The sequence below is a fragment of the Anguilla rostrata genome, chromosome 3, assembly GCF_018555375.3.
Source record: "Anguilla rostrata isolate EN2019 chromosome 3, ASM1855537v3, whole genome shotgun sequence".
Classification (NCBI taxonomy): domain Eukaryota; kingdom Metazoa; phylum Chordata; class Actinopteri; order Anguilliformes; family Anguillidae; genus Anguilla; species Anguilla rostrata.
Genome location: NC_057935.1, coordinates 4,009,602 through 4,027,897, shown reverse-complemented (window position 1 = coordinate 4,027,897; position 18,296 = coordinate 4,009,602). Strand labels below are relative to the sequence as shown.

Genomic DNA, 18,296 nt, shown 5'->3' with positions numbered 1-18,296 from the left:
ATCAAGTTGTTTAAATTATTACATTTCAAAAGCTGTCAGTGTCACTTATAAATATGGCAAATGCATTGATAAGACTGGTTCCAGGTAATTTCATGATGCAATCGTTGAGAGTCCTGAATTTGGAAATTTAACACAATCCTAACACATAAAGTACGTGGAATCCCAAATGCAACAACCTTTAAACATTCCCTTGCGATAAGTAACTAAGATCTTTTCCCCGTACCACTCGGATGCCGTACACACACAAGTGTACGCTAAAGGCGGGCTAAATTCGCTGCCGTTCATAGCGGTGCAGAACAAACGGACCGCAAGTCTACCTTGTTTACCCGCACTCTAGTCTACACCTGTTCGCGGGCGTTGGGAAGAAGAATAGGTGGGTGGGGAGGGAGGGAGGGTGAATGTAAACATTGTGGTGGAAACACAGAGAGCGACGTCGTCTCGTCTCGTTCTCTTTACATACACACACCTGGGCACACGCATCTGGCGCACAGACACCCATGAACGCTGATAAGGGCGCCAGGCGCGAGATATTGGAGCAGCATCAATGTCGTGTGATAGTGCTCCCTCTGGAGGCAATCGATGGTAACTACATTGGGCATCCCAGTTCAGGCGCAGAGGGCGCAACGTCTCCCCAGGGCCGAGGAAAGTGGCAGAAACAGCTGTAGTTACAACGAGTTCATTTAAAATTATATCAGTGCTGGATTAAAATGAACTGAGAGAGTAATTTACCAACTGTGTTGTTCATTTTTTTATTATTATTAAATTGTTGATTAACATATACCTCGGCTCGTTAAGAGCTTTATGTTTTAAATTTAGACGGCGATGTTTATATTTGTTTTTATTATTATTTAATCGACACGCAAAGCATAAAGGCCGGTACGGTCACTGAATATTTCACAAGCATTTAGTATTTCATTATTGCATCATATCTTGCTTTAGATTCCCAACCCACTAAGCAATGTTAATTATTAAAATTAAAATTTTCAGTAACGTCTCATCGGACGGCGCAATATGCTGGGTAATATGCTTTAAGGCACCTTTCCTAGACGGCCAAGTGATTTCCTCAGTCTATTTAAAGAGCCCTATTTGGAGAAAAGCGCATACACACCACCGGCTACAGCTGTAAAAACACGTTTTAAAAAAGTTAAAAATAAATCCTGCCATTTTGCAGCACCCCGGCAGTCTAATCGCTCGTCTCCTCCGCTCTGGCGTGAGAGCGCGAGAGAGAGAGAGAGAGGGGAAAGTGACGCGCGGAGCGCCGCTGATATACGACCCGACCCTTTGGGGAAAGGGTCCACGCACCACCACATCAAATCTGCAATCATTAACACCGCTAATAAATAACCGCCGTCAATCCGGCCGGGCATTACAGCGTGTTAGTCGGGCTCCGTTAACTCGCGGCGAAATGTGGGACTGTAGCTGATGAACGTCCAGGATGCCAGCCCTAAATAATTTTTTTACTAAATTAGAGAACATGCTGCATATGTATTGCGTGTCTAATAATATGCCAGGCGATTTGAGGTAAAAACACGGATGGTAGGCTCTTCGCTGTCTTGTTCTTGTCACTGTCATGCATTTTCAGCACTCGGCGTCCGGCCACCCACGAGCGGCCCGTGGGCTATTCGTGGCCTTTGTCTATCTTGAGTATAGTAGATACTCAAGTTCGGTTACAGCTCAGTCCTACGATTTTTCATCGTTTATTTGGAAAGGAATCAAAAAAAGCCAATCATAATTTAACTGAACAGGATAATATCCTTGTCTCCCGATAAAAATGAATTGCATCTCCCATAGAAAGCCACTGCCCCATTAAGTGCAATGTGTTTGCGGGGCACGTTGGAAAGTGTCGAGGCGGAGAGGTGATTCATACTCGGTGGAGAAAGGGGAAAGGAAAGAATGGGTAAGTTTGAAAGCACTGGGACATAAGAATGAATTATCCAGTCTCGTGATGCGGTCGTAAAATTATCACAGAACATCGCGTTACAACCTAGCGGACTTGTACTTGGCAGTGGCGTGCAGCGTGGCCTATATATTTTAACGCAGAGAAAGGACAACGGCGATCATATTTAAGACCTTTAGAAATGATGTCATGGATAGCTAGAGTCATAACTGTATCTGCGGTCATAGATCACTGTCTCGCGCACACGCGTGGCGCGCGGAGCAGCTTTAAGTGCTCTAATTTCAGACACAAAGACTTGGCTTCGAGGGTTACGCCGTCCGCTGCAGGACCAGAAATTGAATCCGTAGCGCCCTCTCATTAGAACATAGCCCATCATTCCGAGCAATGACACACGTTCTTGACGTGCGACGGCTCTCAGAACTATTCGTGCCATGGAAGGCATTTGTTATAGGCTATTAAAAAAAATGGTTTAAAATGAATTCGAGTTAAGTTATTCTTAAGGCAAGCCAAACCATCAAAATCCTCTATTTCGCTCAGTGTTCTTGTACTATGTCACAGTGCCCTGGGACAATGTATGTGGCACTGGTTGGAGATGTTCACAGACGCACTGTTGTGGGAGATTCATACCATCTCTCACCTTTCTCATTGTAATGCTGGTCTGGTAGTACGAATCGCTTAAATCATGCGCAGTCAGGTAAATCACAAAGCAAATAAGAACACTTTACTGTCTTTTAATCGCACGAAAAACTTTCCTGTATTGAAAACACCAGAGGCGTTATCAGTGGAAAAGCTGTACACACACACACGCAGATAAGTTTACGTCTACAATGAAAAAAAAAAAAACATATGGGCAGTACTTCCTCAAATCACAACGAATACAGGTGTCTCCCCAAAAACGATTAAGCTAAGAGTCGTGTGGAAATATAATCGCGGTATAACCATTACCAGGAGATTATGACTGTTCCGTAACAAATTCAAGTTATTTTTCATATGGACTTACGTAGGTTGCACTTAAACATGCTTTGTAGAGTGTGTACTTACGTAATCATCGATACTTGAAAAGAAAACATTAAAAAGTGACGACGCGTATTCCTTAAAAAAAAAAAAAGTACGGTGGATAGGTTAAGTCAAATGCACACATTAATATAGGCACGCGCGCGTCCGAGCGCGCACACACACGCAGTTTTAAAAAAATATATATAAAATGCCACAATCATTCTGCGCTGAAATAATGCATTAAGACAACATAACCAATGCGCAGTGGAGATAAAAATGGGAAAAAAAATCATGCTCTTTTTATTTGATAAGTAGACTATTTGAACACAGCAAGTACTGCACTTGGTAATGCTTACCACGGATGAAGACGTTCAGCAGCACCCCAAGGAAAATCATGTTGTCCGCAGTAGTAACAGCGCGAGGCAGCCGTACGCAGGGTAAATGGTGACGGGGGGGTTCTCGACTTCTGCTGGCCGTTCGGTCCCCGCTCTGCTTTTACTCTCCCTCGAGCACAGACCCACCGCCCGCTACATACATCCAGCCGCCGCCGCCGCTGCGCGCTCTATCCCGAGACCGCTGTGAATGGGGCTGGCTACTTGTGGTTCGGAGATACTGAAGGTGAGAATCCCACAGTATATCAGCACAAACAGCCAGGCAAAAAAAAAAAAATACTTAAGTTTAATGACGCACCGATCCGTTCACCGTCGCGGATGTTAAGTAAACCAAACACAAAGAATCCCAAAATCTTCCAGAGATTGCGTAAATCACGGGACTACCTTTCGCCCGCTGATTGCATTCATTCATTCAGGTTACGCTCCGAAACTTTTGGTCACCACGGTGGGTGATTAACGTAACGGAGCTCGTCCTGTCCTGCTCCTAGCTCAGCGCAAATCACAGTGATCCTTCCACGGGCGCGCTTCTCTCAACACGGGTCGGTCTGGCCCGTCCCCCCTCCAAGCCGAACATGAAGTCCAGGCGTGCGTCGTTATGCGATCGAAGGTGACATACTGCTTATGTTCAAACTGCACGGCGCATTTCACTCGGAGATGCAGCACCGTGATTGGCTAGGGAGAAACAGTACAGTAGAGGCACGATACTCTCGCATACATGAAGGGGAGGGAGGGGGGCATAAAAATTTAATTTCCAGATTATGTGTGTCTGGTTTTGCAGCGGGGGTTAGGGGTACGACGATATAAATATATAAAACGTGGAACGTACGGAGACTCCAAGGGGACAGAGAGTTACACTAAAATATTCTCGCGGGCATTACTTTATATCTGAAGGGGACACAGGACCGTTTTCACTATGCGTCGTGGGATTGAACATCTGATGGAAACGAGATCTTGTAAAAAAAAATCACAGCATATAAATATATTTCAAGGCATCGCATACTGAGTGTATACAAGCCCAGTCACACTCCCCCCCCACCCCCTTCAAAACCCAACCCCACATCCCAAATCAAACTGTGCTTCAAAGACAAGTCATCATGAGTAATTCAGGTGTTTCCGCAAGCGCCCTGCAAGCGCCCCAAAGCGTGCCAGCTCGCGATCCCTCTTGATTATCTCGACGTCCACAGCCCGTCGAACCGTCAGCCGAGGCCTTTTATATTCTCGTCCACAGCCTGCATAGCTCTATTAATCCGCGCGCTTGGCCCGTGTACTCCATTGTGGCATAGCAACGTGCGCCTACCCACTAACGGCGCTGCCATTAGAGCGGAAAGATAAATAGGCTCAGAGCGCCGTCTTTCGTAGAACTACGTTTGCGAATATAAAAGGGTCACACTTTTTTTAAAAGCTCAGACACAAAAATGTATGGAAAGTTAAGAAACAACAAACAAAATAGCAATAATAAACATGTAATTATTCATCTCCATGTTGTATATATGCAATAAAGTTATCCAATAGCGATTTGTGGGGTAGGCCTAACTTCGCCAGCGACATCGCCATTCTGAAGAAGGCCCATTTTTGTCTATAATGATGTTAATGGTAATTATTATTATTCGCGCTTTTCTTAATGTTATTACTAGTTGGTAGTAACCCACTTAACTGACACGGACAAAGAATGGCGAAGTTGTGCTGAACAGTCAAGGATTAGCACTGGCTGAATTGTCTCGCACCACAACTGTCTTCTGACTATTTTCAGCGTCGATATGACATTTGCGCGTGTTGGACTTTGAATTAAGGGCTGATGAAAGACAAACACTCATCGTCCAGACTCTGTAATCGACCCCGATAGACACGTAATCACCATGATTTGAGCGGAATGAGAAAATGCTCAACCGTTCCAACATGAGACCGTTGTTTGGAACATGCAGATAACTTTTTTAATTTATTTTTTTAACATTTAGCCTAATGCCAGGCCATTGTTTCGTCGTCTCTGTTTACAATTTGCGCAAATACAGCTGCAACGATTTCGTCTTTCAACGGTTTTAACGGCAATGTACAATTAACATAATCGTTTCAAAAGTTACATTCTTACATTAGAAAATTAAGCATACCCTCTTCAGTTGAGCAAACGCATTAGTTTTTTTTTAATCTCCTGTTTATAATTAATTCGTTGATGTTACTGAGTAAATACCATATTCACTAAATGAAACTCCTGGAAAAGAAGCCACGCTTTAATATGTTCCTAACTGAACTAAATACTACACCTCTGCAATTGTCAGCCAAAATAAAGAAGCTGTTCTATCCATATGCAATATGACCAAAACAAACAAAACACGTTCGAGCAAACTGCCGCACTATCGGCTCGTTCTCCAAATCAAGCCGCTGCTTCTCCACGCGCCCTGGTCAGCCAGAGGAGCACCAGATTTAGCGATGAGGTGGGAAAGAACAAAAAAGGCCACCCCACGGGACACATCGCCAGCACTAAGGGGGTGTATTAGGACAGAGTGACTCAGAGATACAGCACCCAGGGGCCACCCTCCCTCACTTAAAAAAACCCTAAATATTCTTAACCGTCACTCTGTTAAATTAATTATACACACGGCACGCGACAGAGGCAAGTTTACAGCACACAGAACTGTTGCTATTGTCGTTAGGGCTAATTAGTGAAGTGCAGTTGTAAGTAATTCGACTGCTGACCACCGTTCTATCGGTTATTTCCTCGCGTGTCTCCATCTGGTAAAGGGCAAAGAGGCCAGAGATCCTCGGACTCCACCATCTGCCCATATACCTCCTTCTCCCCCCTCTCTCTCTCTCTCTTTCTTTCTCTCGTTCTTTTGTCTCACACTTCCCTACTGCCTGACTCACTCGCCTTGCCTTTCCTAACTCCTTAATTCTCTCTCTCTCTCTCCCTCTCTCTCTAATTCTTTTCGTTCTTACTTTTCTTACACCCCCCCCCCCCCCTTCATCCCTCCCTCTCCTGGTCTGAATGCTAGCCGTCCAGAGCGGGGCCTTTGGTTTACGATCACATCAGCATAGCCTTTTAGCAGCACTCGACTAATTGCCCAATCTGCCGTTTCTGTGCCTCCGTGCGGTCCGGAGGGTCACTTTACACATCCTAACGTGGGAGGTCCCATGATCCTCTGTGTCTCCACACCCTCCCCCTAGACCCCCCCCCCCCCCCACACGCTCGCACACACACTTTCTGTCTTTCACCACAATCTCCAACTCATCCACAAAGATCACTACTCATGTTTCCTCACTCAGTTGGCATCGCGTAGTGCCATTCTCTCACAGCTAGTTGGAATTCACAGCCAATTTTGCTATTTGGACAACTAAGAAAAATACTAAGAGGAAGGCAAATTGTTCAAGGACGCATACAATCAAAACAAAAACACAACATGCTCATTCAGACACATACTCATTCAATGTCATTGTTTACCTTTCTCCTGTCTCTCTCTCTCACACACATACTCTCACACACAGACACACACACACTCTCTGTCTCTTTCCTATGTACGCTTGTTTGCTTGTTAGTTCCACTTGAAACGGCGCAAATAAGAAATGATCTAAGCCAGTGGAGCAGTGGCAGACTAGCAAAACAAACAGAGCTATTAGTGTAAGTCTCAATGCTGGAATGAATGCAACATGGTTCACCTGCAGACAAGCCCACATGCATGTACACACATGCACACATGTACACGCACACCTGCATGCGCACATATACGCACGCACATGCATGCGCACGCATGCGCACACAGACACACTCCCACGCACACACCTGCATGTGTGTACGCATGCACATATACACACATTCATGCACACACACAATGCATGCACACACAGACACACTAACACATGCACGCATGCAGATATGTACACACACATATACACACAGAAAGGCCCAGGCCGGAAAATAATAATAATTATTATTATTCTAATAATAACAACAGCAACAACAACACTAACATAATAATAATAATAATTATTATTATTATTATTATTATTATTATTATTAACTGAATGCATAAATTACTGGGTTCAAGCATGAGAAAATTGTCCCAGTAGGAATATATACCTGCATTAAAAAACTGGATGAGTTTTTGTCAATACGTTGAGGCCACTATGATTTATTTTGTTTTTGTAGATAAGCCATGATAAGTCCAACAATAATTTCTTTGGCTTACTACCGTGGCCATTACTTCTTCCCCCACATAGAACCTTTCTGTATAAAACTTTTAAAATTTTATACCGGTACCTGACATACACCGATTTCTTTGGAAATTGGTCTCACTGTCTAGGAGAAAATTGATTTTTATGTGTTTTTTTATTGTTTTGAGTCGAGTATTTCCTTGAGAAAAGACGAATACACCAAGTCTTGTAGGGCCTCCTTTATCGTGGTTTAGCTCAAGCATTTGGTCAGCTGGTGCCATATTGTTTGGGCACAAGCTTGCCCTGTTCCCAGAGGGGTGGAACAGTGATAAAAAAACCAGAACAAAGACAATAATTCTCCATCACCTGCTGTGCTAAAGGCCCTAATAATAATCATTCTAAAATTGAAATGCAAATACTAATTTGGGCAAAAACTGTGTGGCTTGGAGCTATGCCCTACCGGACAGCCAAGAAAATGTGTTCTATCTATAACATACAAATAAACATACGCGTGCACACACACACACACACACACACGCACACACAAACCCACATGCAAGCACACACAAATGCATGCACACATGCATACACAACCACGCACATGCACACACAAATACACACACATGCAAACGCAGGCATGCATGCACAAACATGCACGTACACACACACACACACGCAATCCCACCCATGCACACACACACTCATCTCATTCCAAATGAGCTCCAGTTAGCAAGGGGCTGCACAGGTCTGTGGAAGCTCTCTCGCCAGAGACCTTGTTTATGCACAGATAACTGTGGTTACCATAGAAAAATGCAGATCAGTAAGATGCACTGACACTGATGCACATTAATGAATGATGTCATGTACAAACTCAGGACTCTATTTAGTTTAAGCGCACCAAACACCTGTGCTTGTCCATTACTCTGAGTCATTAATCTGATTCCCTCCTGAAACAAAATTAGCTGCCACTGAAATTAATAGCAAAAAATTGCTCCATGATGAAAGATGGGTCTCACACTGATTGGCTGCTCATTTCCATCCAATCACATTTGCAGTAACATTTTGGTCCCGTTTTCACATCAATATATTACAGTCAGGTACAAAGACAAACAGAGTCAGGTAAATATTTTCAGCCGCAGAACGAGACACAGACAAACTGTAACCAACGGCTTAACCGCACACAGAAGCCCCACGCGCACCGAATCGGCCGAGTTCTCCGTTCTCCGTGTTTACCGCGCCGCCACGCTTATCGCGATCGTTTCATACACTGTCTGCTGCTGCAGCCGCGCCTCGGTCCCGCTGTTTTTTTTTTATTTTATTTTTATTTTTTATCATTATGGTTTCACTACGGCCGCCGTCCACTAAAAAAAAACAAACACATATTTTTCCCATTGTCAACGCTTAATGCGACACGGCGCTGATGAAAGGTTAACTTCGTGAACGATTTAAAGATGCATTCTATAATTGAATCTTTCTGGACTTCGCTCTCTTCTCTTTTTCAGCGGGCTGGGAATTTTAAAAGACGTGGACAACATGATAACTCTTAATGTAACGTCAGACTTTACTATGGAGACTGGGTAATGGCATGATCTGATATGATCTTATGGCCCATGGCCACTTGCATGCATGCAGGAATACAGCCTCCCTGATTTCAGCTCCCTTGCAGAAGCAGAATATAGTGAAATATATTCAAATAAAATATATTATCAAGATTTAAACAACATTGAAGCACTGCCACTTTAAGTTATTGAAAGTTAACACTTAATTAAATAATACTTTCAGGATTCACAGCTCATTTAAGGCCATATTTTTCATTCTGTAATTCTGGACCACCCCAGAAAATGATTTTTCTTCCAGAGGCCTCAGCTACAGCAGTGTCCATCTGTGGGGTCTCCAAACAATATTACCCAACAAGCCATGCTGCACGCAGAATCCCACGCCAGAACACACACACGCACACACACTCACACCACACCCGTTCTCTCTCTCAATAGGCCACACTAATGTCTTCCTGCGGCCAATCCTACAAGCGTGTTCTCCTCCCGCAGTATATAAACGGTTTCCTCCAAATCTACTAACCCCTTGCTGACACCCTTGCAGGGCTGACACCCTTGCAGACAGCTCCTAATAATCCTGTCCTGAAAGCAGAACTCAGTGCATCAAGCAGGGGAGACCTCTGGTTGCTGCACCTGCAGTACGCTTGGGAACCAACGCTCCTCTCCAAAACATACGAGCCGATTCACCTCCAGCTTTCAAAAAAAAAAATCCACAGACAGACTAATCCTGTTATTATAACTGGCATATGCTGGTTCAATGTGATTTCAACACTGTTATTTATCTGTAGTTAATACTTCTGTTTCTGCACCGCTGTTCCTACTTTTAAAACTTACCTCTGGCTGCTTTAGTGTTTGATTTACTCTCACGTGCATATATCTGAGCTACCATCTTATTTGCTACATCTTTTAAAAACATTTTTGAGTGTTTAATATTTCCCTAATTATTGACTCAGTGTTTTACATTGTCTTGTTTTATATATTCTTAAAACAAAGCCGAAATGCTGTATGTTCTTCTGTAGTCCTCAACATCTCCTGGTTTTACAAACGCCTTGTTTGTGTGTCGTTTCATTATGCAAGTTGTTTTATTGTTGTGTTATTGCAAAGCCCTTTCTACCCCCGGCCTGAAAAATGCTCAATGAGAGAATGTTATTATTTTATGCTTGCTGTGCTTTGGAGTGAAATGCTGGTGTTTCATGTTTAAAAGATGAATGTTGAAGCCTGCTCTTAGGATATCACTGTATTCCGTTTAACTCCAGGTCGTTTAGCTGTCGTATATCACACACACACACACACACACCCACAGACGCACACGCGCACCCACACATGCGCACACACACGCGCACACACACACACATTGTGTATGTACCAACGTGTATTTATTTATTTTTTAAATATTGTGGCATTTATCTTTTATTATCTGCACACAAACATGACTCCAGCACAGCGAGAATGGGGGGGGGGGGGGGGGGGGTGGGTTGTGAGCCACTAACAGCACAGAAGCGGTGCCGAGCAAACAGAGTTCTGGGGCCGCCAATATTTACCGCCAACGTTTCGGCCAATGGCGGGCGAGGGAGCTGCGGTTGCCATATCGCCACAAAAGAACGCCGACGACGCGTTTTATCAACTGCCCCGATTAGGTCCGCCCTGTAACCGACTGCTGGGAGCGCAGAGCTCGGAGCCGGGTAAACAAACAAAGGGGCCCGTTCACACCGGTGGGCTCCCCTCCCCCCCCCCCCCACAGAAAAACACAACACACTCTCGACCGGCTCGACTTCTGAGTAACACGTACGGCGCGGGGGGGGGGGTTACTGTGAGAAAAACACACCTGAGAGAGAGAGAGAGCGTGTTTGTTTGGGCTTATCGCAGATTCATAAATCATCCATTTATATAAATCTGTACATTTGGAGGGGCCAGGTGAGTGGGTATATGTTTTCTTGTGCCAGGTAACTAACTAACTGCGTTCTGGGTTTTCAGTTTGAAAACGCTTCAGGAAAATTTCCAAGAAAGGTCCGAATGAACTTCAAGTGCCAATTATAACTGAAAGGCTGCGGGCGGCCTCGAAGGTTCCAGAGGCCTGTCAAGAAAAAACACCTCCAAAAAACTTCCAACTAGAGAAAGCTCGTATGACTCGAAGACTGAGAAAGATCAGTCGTTACGCGGTCGCCATTTTTAGAGTTTATACGAGCAACACTCGAAGAATAACATAATAATATTTTTGTCACACATAATTAAAATTTAGTGAAATCTTATCTACCTTAAGTTTTTGTTGGCTGGACCGCAACAGCGGGGCCAGCCCTACAAACACTAATGTCTGTGACTGAGTGACTGAGTGAGTGAGGAAGTTACACCATTGGTCGGCCGGATCACGTGTGTTAGGTCCAGCCATATACTAGGTTTTAACCTGGTCTTTTAAAACCCCAGGTGCCCAAATACCTTTAGCCTGTAGCCTGTAGAGGTAAAATAGACAGTACAATAGGCACTAAAGTTGCAAGAAATATGGCAAACAAGGAGGAGTTAGGCTCAGATGTGCCAGGCCAAGTAAACATTGTGGCAAGAAGGTTATTCCCAGTGAAAGATTGCAAAGAAGCTTAAGATTTACAGGTGCAGTGTTCAACATACCCTCAGAAGGTTCCAGCTGATAGGCAGTAATGTTAACAGGAGAAGACCAGGAAGATCAAGCTACAGAAGACGAATATATTGTCTTGTCTAGCAAGAGAAACCGTTACAAAACCATACCACAACTACCGGAAGAACTCGATGCGACTACAGAGAAACCAGTTCCCATGACTACAGTGAAATGGCAACTAAGATCCGCAGGGCTAAAAGGTTGGGTACCTGTGAAAAAGCCCTTGTTATGTGCAGTTAACAAGAAGAAAAAAAGATTCCTGTGGGCCAAAGGACCATCAACACTGGACCAAAGATTTTGGGAAAAGGCAGTTTAAAAAAAACTACAGGTGGCCTAATAATTTTAGCCTGTGCTGTATGTGATTAGAATGTTCTTAACTGAACATTCCAATGCTGATGTAACAATCACTACTGATATCTGAAAGTAACAGAGTTCTAGAACACTGACTTGGAATTTTGAAACATTCCAAATAGCCTGCACCGCAGAGGGTTAAAAGGCCCGACAGAACTTTAATGTTTCCCAAAAGCACAGTAACTTTCGGGGTCCTGCAAGATGTGCTGCAGCAAGCACGGAAAAAAGTCTGGCAAGTGTTTGGGGATGTGGCCGCAACACCACACGGGATATGTAGGCCTGCTATTGGAATGCATTGCAAATGGTACATCACAGGCAATGCATGTACAATTAAGCATGAAGTCTTTGTGAATTGTACTGTAGGACAAAGGGCGTTGCTAAACAACCAGGGGAAAATATGAACATATTGATTTTGAGGTACAACAAACATTTAGGAGAGTGGCTGGCAATTAAATAAGATTAAATAAGGATCATTCCTTCACATATAAAACCCCACTACCCTGGTTGAATTACAAACAAGGCTCACATTTTAAAAATAGACCACAAAAAAAAAAAAAAAAAACACACAATCAGGGCAAAGGTATAACTTTAAAGGGGACCTAGCAGGGACACTTTACCAGATAACTTTTCAATTAAAGCAGGCCCAGTATGTGTAGAATCCGCATGAAATGAATTTTTAAAAAACCCTGTGATTTATGCTATTGGGTTTGAACCCACCTCAGACATACCTCCCACTTCTCTCAAGTCATTTATTTTCAATGGAAAGAGAGCAGAAAGGCCAGGTCGTACATTTGCAGTGTGCAAAATCGTGTTTCGCGAAAGTCCAGGACTGTAACACTGCTATGCCGTGGAAGGAAAACACCTCCATTTTTTGGGTGGTGTGCAAACATTTGGGGCGGGGCATCACCCATGCTTAGGGTTAAACCAAACCCAAGGATTCGGTTCAACCAGGTGTACCTTGTGTTTTTTTTTTCTTCTTCAGTCATTTGTGTGATGAGGGATGGAAGAATGGCACCAAAAACATTCCAGTCGCAGGTTTAGGCCATGATTGACAACTGCCGTGGATCAGAGCGGCGATATAGGCGCGGGGGAAAAAAAAATATGGTGAGAGAAAGTTCTTAAAAAAACATTGACAGCAGCAATAGCCCTTCGAGCTTGGAAGCACAATCAAATGATCAAGGTCAGGTACACTTTTTAAAAAATGTTCCATTAACGGCGTTGGAATCATTCAAGAACAAATTTAATTGGTTTTGTATTTGCTGCGCGTAGCTCATTTGCATTAGCGCTGTAGCGACATACACACTCACTGGTCAGAGTTAGCCCGGTCCGGTGCCATTACTCATAACTGTTATGCACTTATGTTCTCCTACATTGTGAGTCACCGCATGAATGTCTACTAATGCAACGTAATTAATGTGAGTGAGGACATTTATTTTCAACATTTGAGGAAATACCGGACGAATCAAAAATCAGACAAATATCAGACAGACAAACTGTTAAATCATTTGCTTGTTTTTTTTTTTTTTTTAAGTTTGATGAGCCTGCGTATGCAAGAGATCCGCATTTGAGTTTGGTAAAGCGTTTGAAGGGGATCCCATAACCTCAGCAAACCGCCATAATTTTGACAACCAAACAATCCATGGCATTTTTTGGTTTGACCACCTTTTTCGTTGACCTATAAATGGGGTTTGCCTACCACTGAGTAGGTCCAGATCAACTAAACCGTGCGCCGTGCATCACCAAAACTTTGACGGAAAGGGTTGTTTCTTAGAAGCGTCGATCGAACGCCATGCGTTTATGATAAGGACAAGCAGATATGCGTTCTGACAGCGAACAGATTGCAGGTCGGCCGAGACGCCCCCGAGCGAGCGTGGGGTACGGATGCATCCGTCCCTAGGCAGGGGTAAAAGGGGGCAAACACACAGCTGCGGTTCCCCGGGGGCTCCGGAGCTGCTGTCACAGCGCAGCTGACAACTGGGCCAAAAGGGGCATTAATAAAGTTATTTTTAAGTCACGAAATTGCATTTTAACTAAAGGTAGGTGATGTCACTTAGGCTACTTTCAGTTGGATATGCAATACAAACCATATCGAATTGGTTTGGACGTCCGGTGGTTTGTTATCATTACTCTAATGGCAGTTCTCCAGCGTCAATGACTCACCTGCCTGTTGAGACACCAGTGGGAATGGCGAAACATGATGACGCCGGGTTTTGGTGGGTTTGCGAGAAGAGAACTAACGACGGACAAAGTCGCATAAACAAACAAAAGAATACACTTAAGAGTTCGTTGCTAATTGATATAGCTTCGTCCTGACATCACTCCAGCCTTCTTCAGCAAGACGATGACGCCTTTTCCCGGTGTATCCACGAACTCCGCCCCGTGCGGTCCACGCGCATTGCTCTGCTGCGCTTTAAATGGAGAGACAATCAAATCGCGCGCGAGACGCCACGAGGCCGAGCAAGAGCAGGTGTGAACACGCGCAGGGAAAAAAACGGTCACACAGCCGACTGGTGTAGCCTGGTCCATCGCAGCTGCTGTCCACAGCTCTCTCTACTAATCCCCTCAGAAACCTCCCCTAATCTTCTCTGCGCTAAAATTGGGGTATTCCCATCGCTGTACAGATTTTCTCCGCAGGTCATATAGTCAGCCTTCATGAAGACATTTTTGTGTGTCTGCCTGACGCGAAAATATTCACTTTGGAATCTGTCGAATGTTTTTCTTTTTAACGCCGGATGGTTCACATATTTATACAGTAGTTTTTTTTTTTACTGGAAGGCTTTAGTGAAACAACAATAGTGCTTAATAAATATAGCACTTGATATTTGATAGTAGGGTTCAACTACAACATGTAACTATATTCCCATGGTCCTATCATCTGTCTTTCAGATTTCCTCCGAGTTTTCCCTGTGGAGCCATTTACACCTGTAGTCTATGTGCATGGTGTTGACAGACACAGACTCCATTGCTTTGTCAAGTGCTTTCCTAATGGAATCACACTCACAGTACTGGTACCATGTTGTTGCACTGTTAGCAGTTAGCCATGGTGTGTTTCCTCTGGCCACTACTCTTGACCTTGTATTTCATTGGCTGGTTTCCCTTTGTTTGGAATGGCACCAGACACACGCAACTTGGAGACAATTCCAGATCTCACAGACGGAAAACATTCTGAAAACAGCACAGGTTCAAAGCAGTGATTCCAGCACCAAGGAAGTGTTGTTTCATGAACATTAGGGAAAGAAATTATATTGGTGCCAACATTTCTTAAAATGTCCTGTCTAAAAACACGCCCTTCATTTTATCCCACACACAGCAATACAGAAGCAAGGGCTAGCACAGTGTGTCAGACTATAATTGTGATCTTAATGTAAAAGGTCATTAGCTGAATGCTGAGCATAGGATCTTACAAGCAGGAAATGATCTGCCTCCAAATGTCTGCCATTTATTTCACCGTCTCTCGCTCTCTCTGAGTCTCCCCCCCCCCCCCGTGTGTCTCTGTCCATCTCTCTCTCTTTCTGTCTCTCTGTTTCTTGATACTTGTCCAAGGAATGGTAGTGTTTTTTTCTTGTGGTCAGCGATCTTGGATAAGGTCTCTCTCTCCCTCTTCCTATACTTGTCCCAGGAATGGCAGTGTTTGCTGGCTGCGGTCAGTGAACTTAGATAAGGCCTGTTTCTCTGTCTCTCTCTCTCCATCTCCCTCTCTGTCCAGCTCTCTCTCTCTCGGTCTCTCTCTCCCTCTTTCTATACTTGTCCCAGGAATGGCAGTGTTTGCTGGCTGCGGTCAGTGAACTTGGATAAGGCCTGTCTCTCTGTCTCTCTCTCTCCATCTCCCTCTCTGTCTGATCCCCCTCTCTCTCTCTTTCTCTCTCAATGCTTGTCCCAGGAATGGCAGTGTTTGTTGGCTGCGGTCAGTGAACTTGGATAAGGCCTCTTTCTCTGTCTCTCTCTCTCCATCTCCCTCTCTGTCCCGCTCTCTCTCTCGGTCTCTCTCTTTCCATCTCCCTCTCTGTTCGGCTCTCTCTCTCTCTCAATGCTTGTCCCAGGGATGGCAGTGTTTGTTGGCTGCGGTCTGGGAGCTTGGATAAAGCCCGGCCCCTGCATTGGACATGAAATATGAAAAGAGCCATAAAAAATCGGTGACAGAGAGGAGCCTCTCGCCGTGTCCCCGACGTTCGCCTCCTCTGGGGACACACGCCAGTCTGGAAGACAGCCATTCCCACCCTATCTGCTTACAGCTCGGACAGACTCCGCCCCACCGCTGAGCTCTGTGAAATCTGCCAGTTGTTCTACAATGAAGCCATGCTCCCTGGGCAGAGAGAGGCAGAGTGGGGGGGGGGGGGGGGGGGAAAGAGAGGAAGAGGGAGGTGAGGCAGAGGGGGAGAGAGGGTACAGAGTGAGGGAGGGAGAGATGGTAGACAATGGGAGAGGAAGAAGAAGAGGGGAAGTGGGTAGCGAGAAAGAGAGGGGAAACGGAGGGAGAAAGAGAGAGAGGAGGAGATAGAATGAGAAAGGAAGTGACAGAGAGGAGGGGGGGTGGGTTAGGGAGAAGACAGCGAGCGAGAGAATACGCACTTTAAACTGAATTTGTCGGGTGGACCTGACTCACCAAAAAAATTCAGTCACATAAATATCACAGGATTATGAGCGCACAATGAAAGAGAGAAGGAGCGCAAGACGAGTGAGAACAGAGGAAGAACAGCTCTCTTTGTAGTGGATCAAATGGGGGGATTCTGCACGTACACACACCTCCCCTAATACCACACACGTCTTTTGGAAATCAGAAAGGTTGTCATTTTATGATGCAGAAGGGGACCGTAAACCTATTTATACCATCAACGGAGAAGGCAGGCCGAATCATTCTTCGGCAGAGCACCAGAGCTCTCAGGACGGGATGGCTTGCAGCCCGAAAAACGCTCCTACCCCCCTCCTCAGCCCCCTCTCTCTCGCTCTCTCTCTCGCCGGGGTGCGAGTCGGAGAGCTGCCAAAGTTTGCCCCGGAGAACGAGGGATAACGCCAGACAGAAGGAGAGAGGCAGCGAGAACGAGAGGGAGGGAAACGGGTAGAAAGAGACGTACGGGGGGGAGAGAGAGAGAAAACGAGTGAGGGAGTGATAAAGAGAGTGAGAGAGCGAGAGGGGGAGAGAGAGAGAGAGAGAGACTGCTCACTTTGTCCGTATGTAGCCAGCTGTTTGAACGCGTGGGTGGGGACTTTTCCAGCTGTGAGGCCTTCTCGCACCTGCAGCTGGCAGAAGAGAGAGAATAACGCGGGGGGAAAGAAATGCTGTAGCTCCAGAGGAGGAGGAGGGGAGGGGAGGGGGGGGGGGGGCGGGAACGCTGCGCGGCGAGACCCTTCCGGTTCGGAGCGCTCAGGGAACACGGCCGCTTGGCGTCGGGGACCGACCGTTAGGAGAGGGGAGGACAGGGGTTCGGGGCGAGACAATGTAGGCCCCTACACCGCCTGAGCGGTTCCACACACACGCGGCCCGCGGGGTGACACCTCGCTCGATTAAGCGCCCTTTTCAAGCGCAGGTAGACACAGCGTCCGCCATCGTCTCTTGTCAGGGCCGTCAGTTAAAGTCTTTTTTCTTTTTTTTTCTTTTTTCAAATTCCAGGGTGCACAAGAAAGAGCGCGGGGTGGGGGGAAAAAAAAAAAAAAGAGAGAGAGTTAGGAGGTGGGCCTTCTCCTTTAATTTCGGCTTGTGTGTTTGTGCATCCACATGTTAACACGGATCTCGAAACGGTGCGTGGGCTGTTGCCATGGAAACAGCGGCGGGAAGCTGACAGGCGATGTCGTAGCATTGAAGTCCCCCCCACCCCAACCAAACCCCCCAAACCCCCACACCCAACCAACCCCTCCAAACCGCCACACCCCCCCCCCCCCCCCCCCCCCAACACCCAACCAACCCCTCCCCTCCCCTCTCCGTTTGTTTGTTCGGTGGCGACAATCAGGCAAGTTAATTAACAGCTAAGCCCTCGTCAGGCGACGCGTCGCTCAAAAACGCTCCAGCTGCGGCGTTCGAACCCCGGCTCGGTGGCTCGGCACCGCCGCGGCAGACACCAGGGCTCCCCGCTCACTGCCGCCCGCTACGCGCCCAAACACCGTCTCCCTCCGTTCCTCACATCGGGCTCCCCCCCCCTTTCTCTTTCTATCCTTCCCTTCTGCCCCCTCTCTTCACTGGACCTCAAAGAGTAAAAACGACACTTTCTGCCGAATTACTGAATTCCGTGATCCGAGTGCACGTGTGCGTGCATGTGTGTGCATGCGCCTGTGTGCCCCTGTGTGCGTGCACGCGCCTGTGTGCCCGTGTGCGTGCACGTGTGTGTGCACGCGCCTGTGTG

General features: G+C 45.9%; 1 protein-coding gene across 1 annotated transcript in view; it reads right to left on the bottom strand.

Annotated features, from left to right (window-relative positions):
- Positions 1–5,027, bottom strand: part of gfra3 (GDNF family receptor alpha 3) — a 28,723-nt gene extending 23,696 nt beyond the window's left edge. The window contains 1 exon segment of the mRNA XM_064325547.1: positions 3,250–5,027. Coding sequence (XP_064181617.1) covers positions 3,250–3,289 — 40 coding nt within the window. The 5' untranslated portion in view covers positions 3,290–5,027.
- Between the last annotated feature and the right edge of the window lie 13,269 nt (positions 5,028–18,296).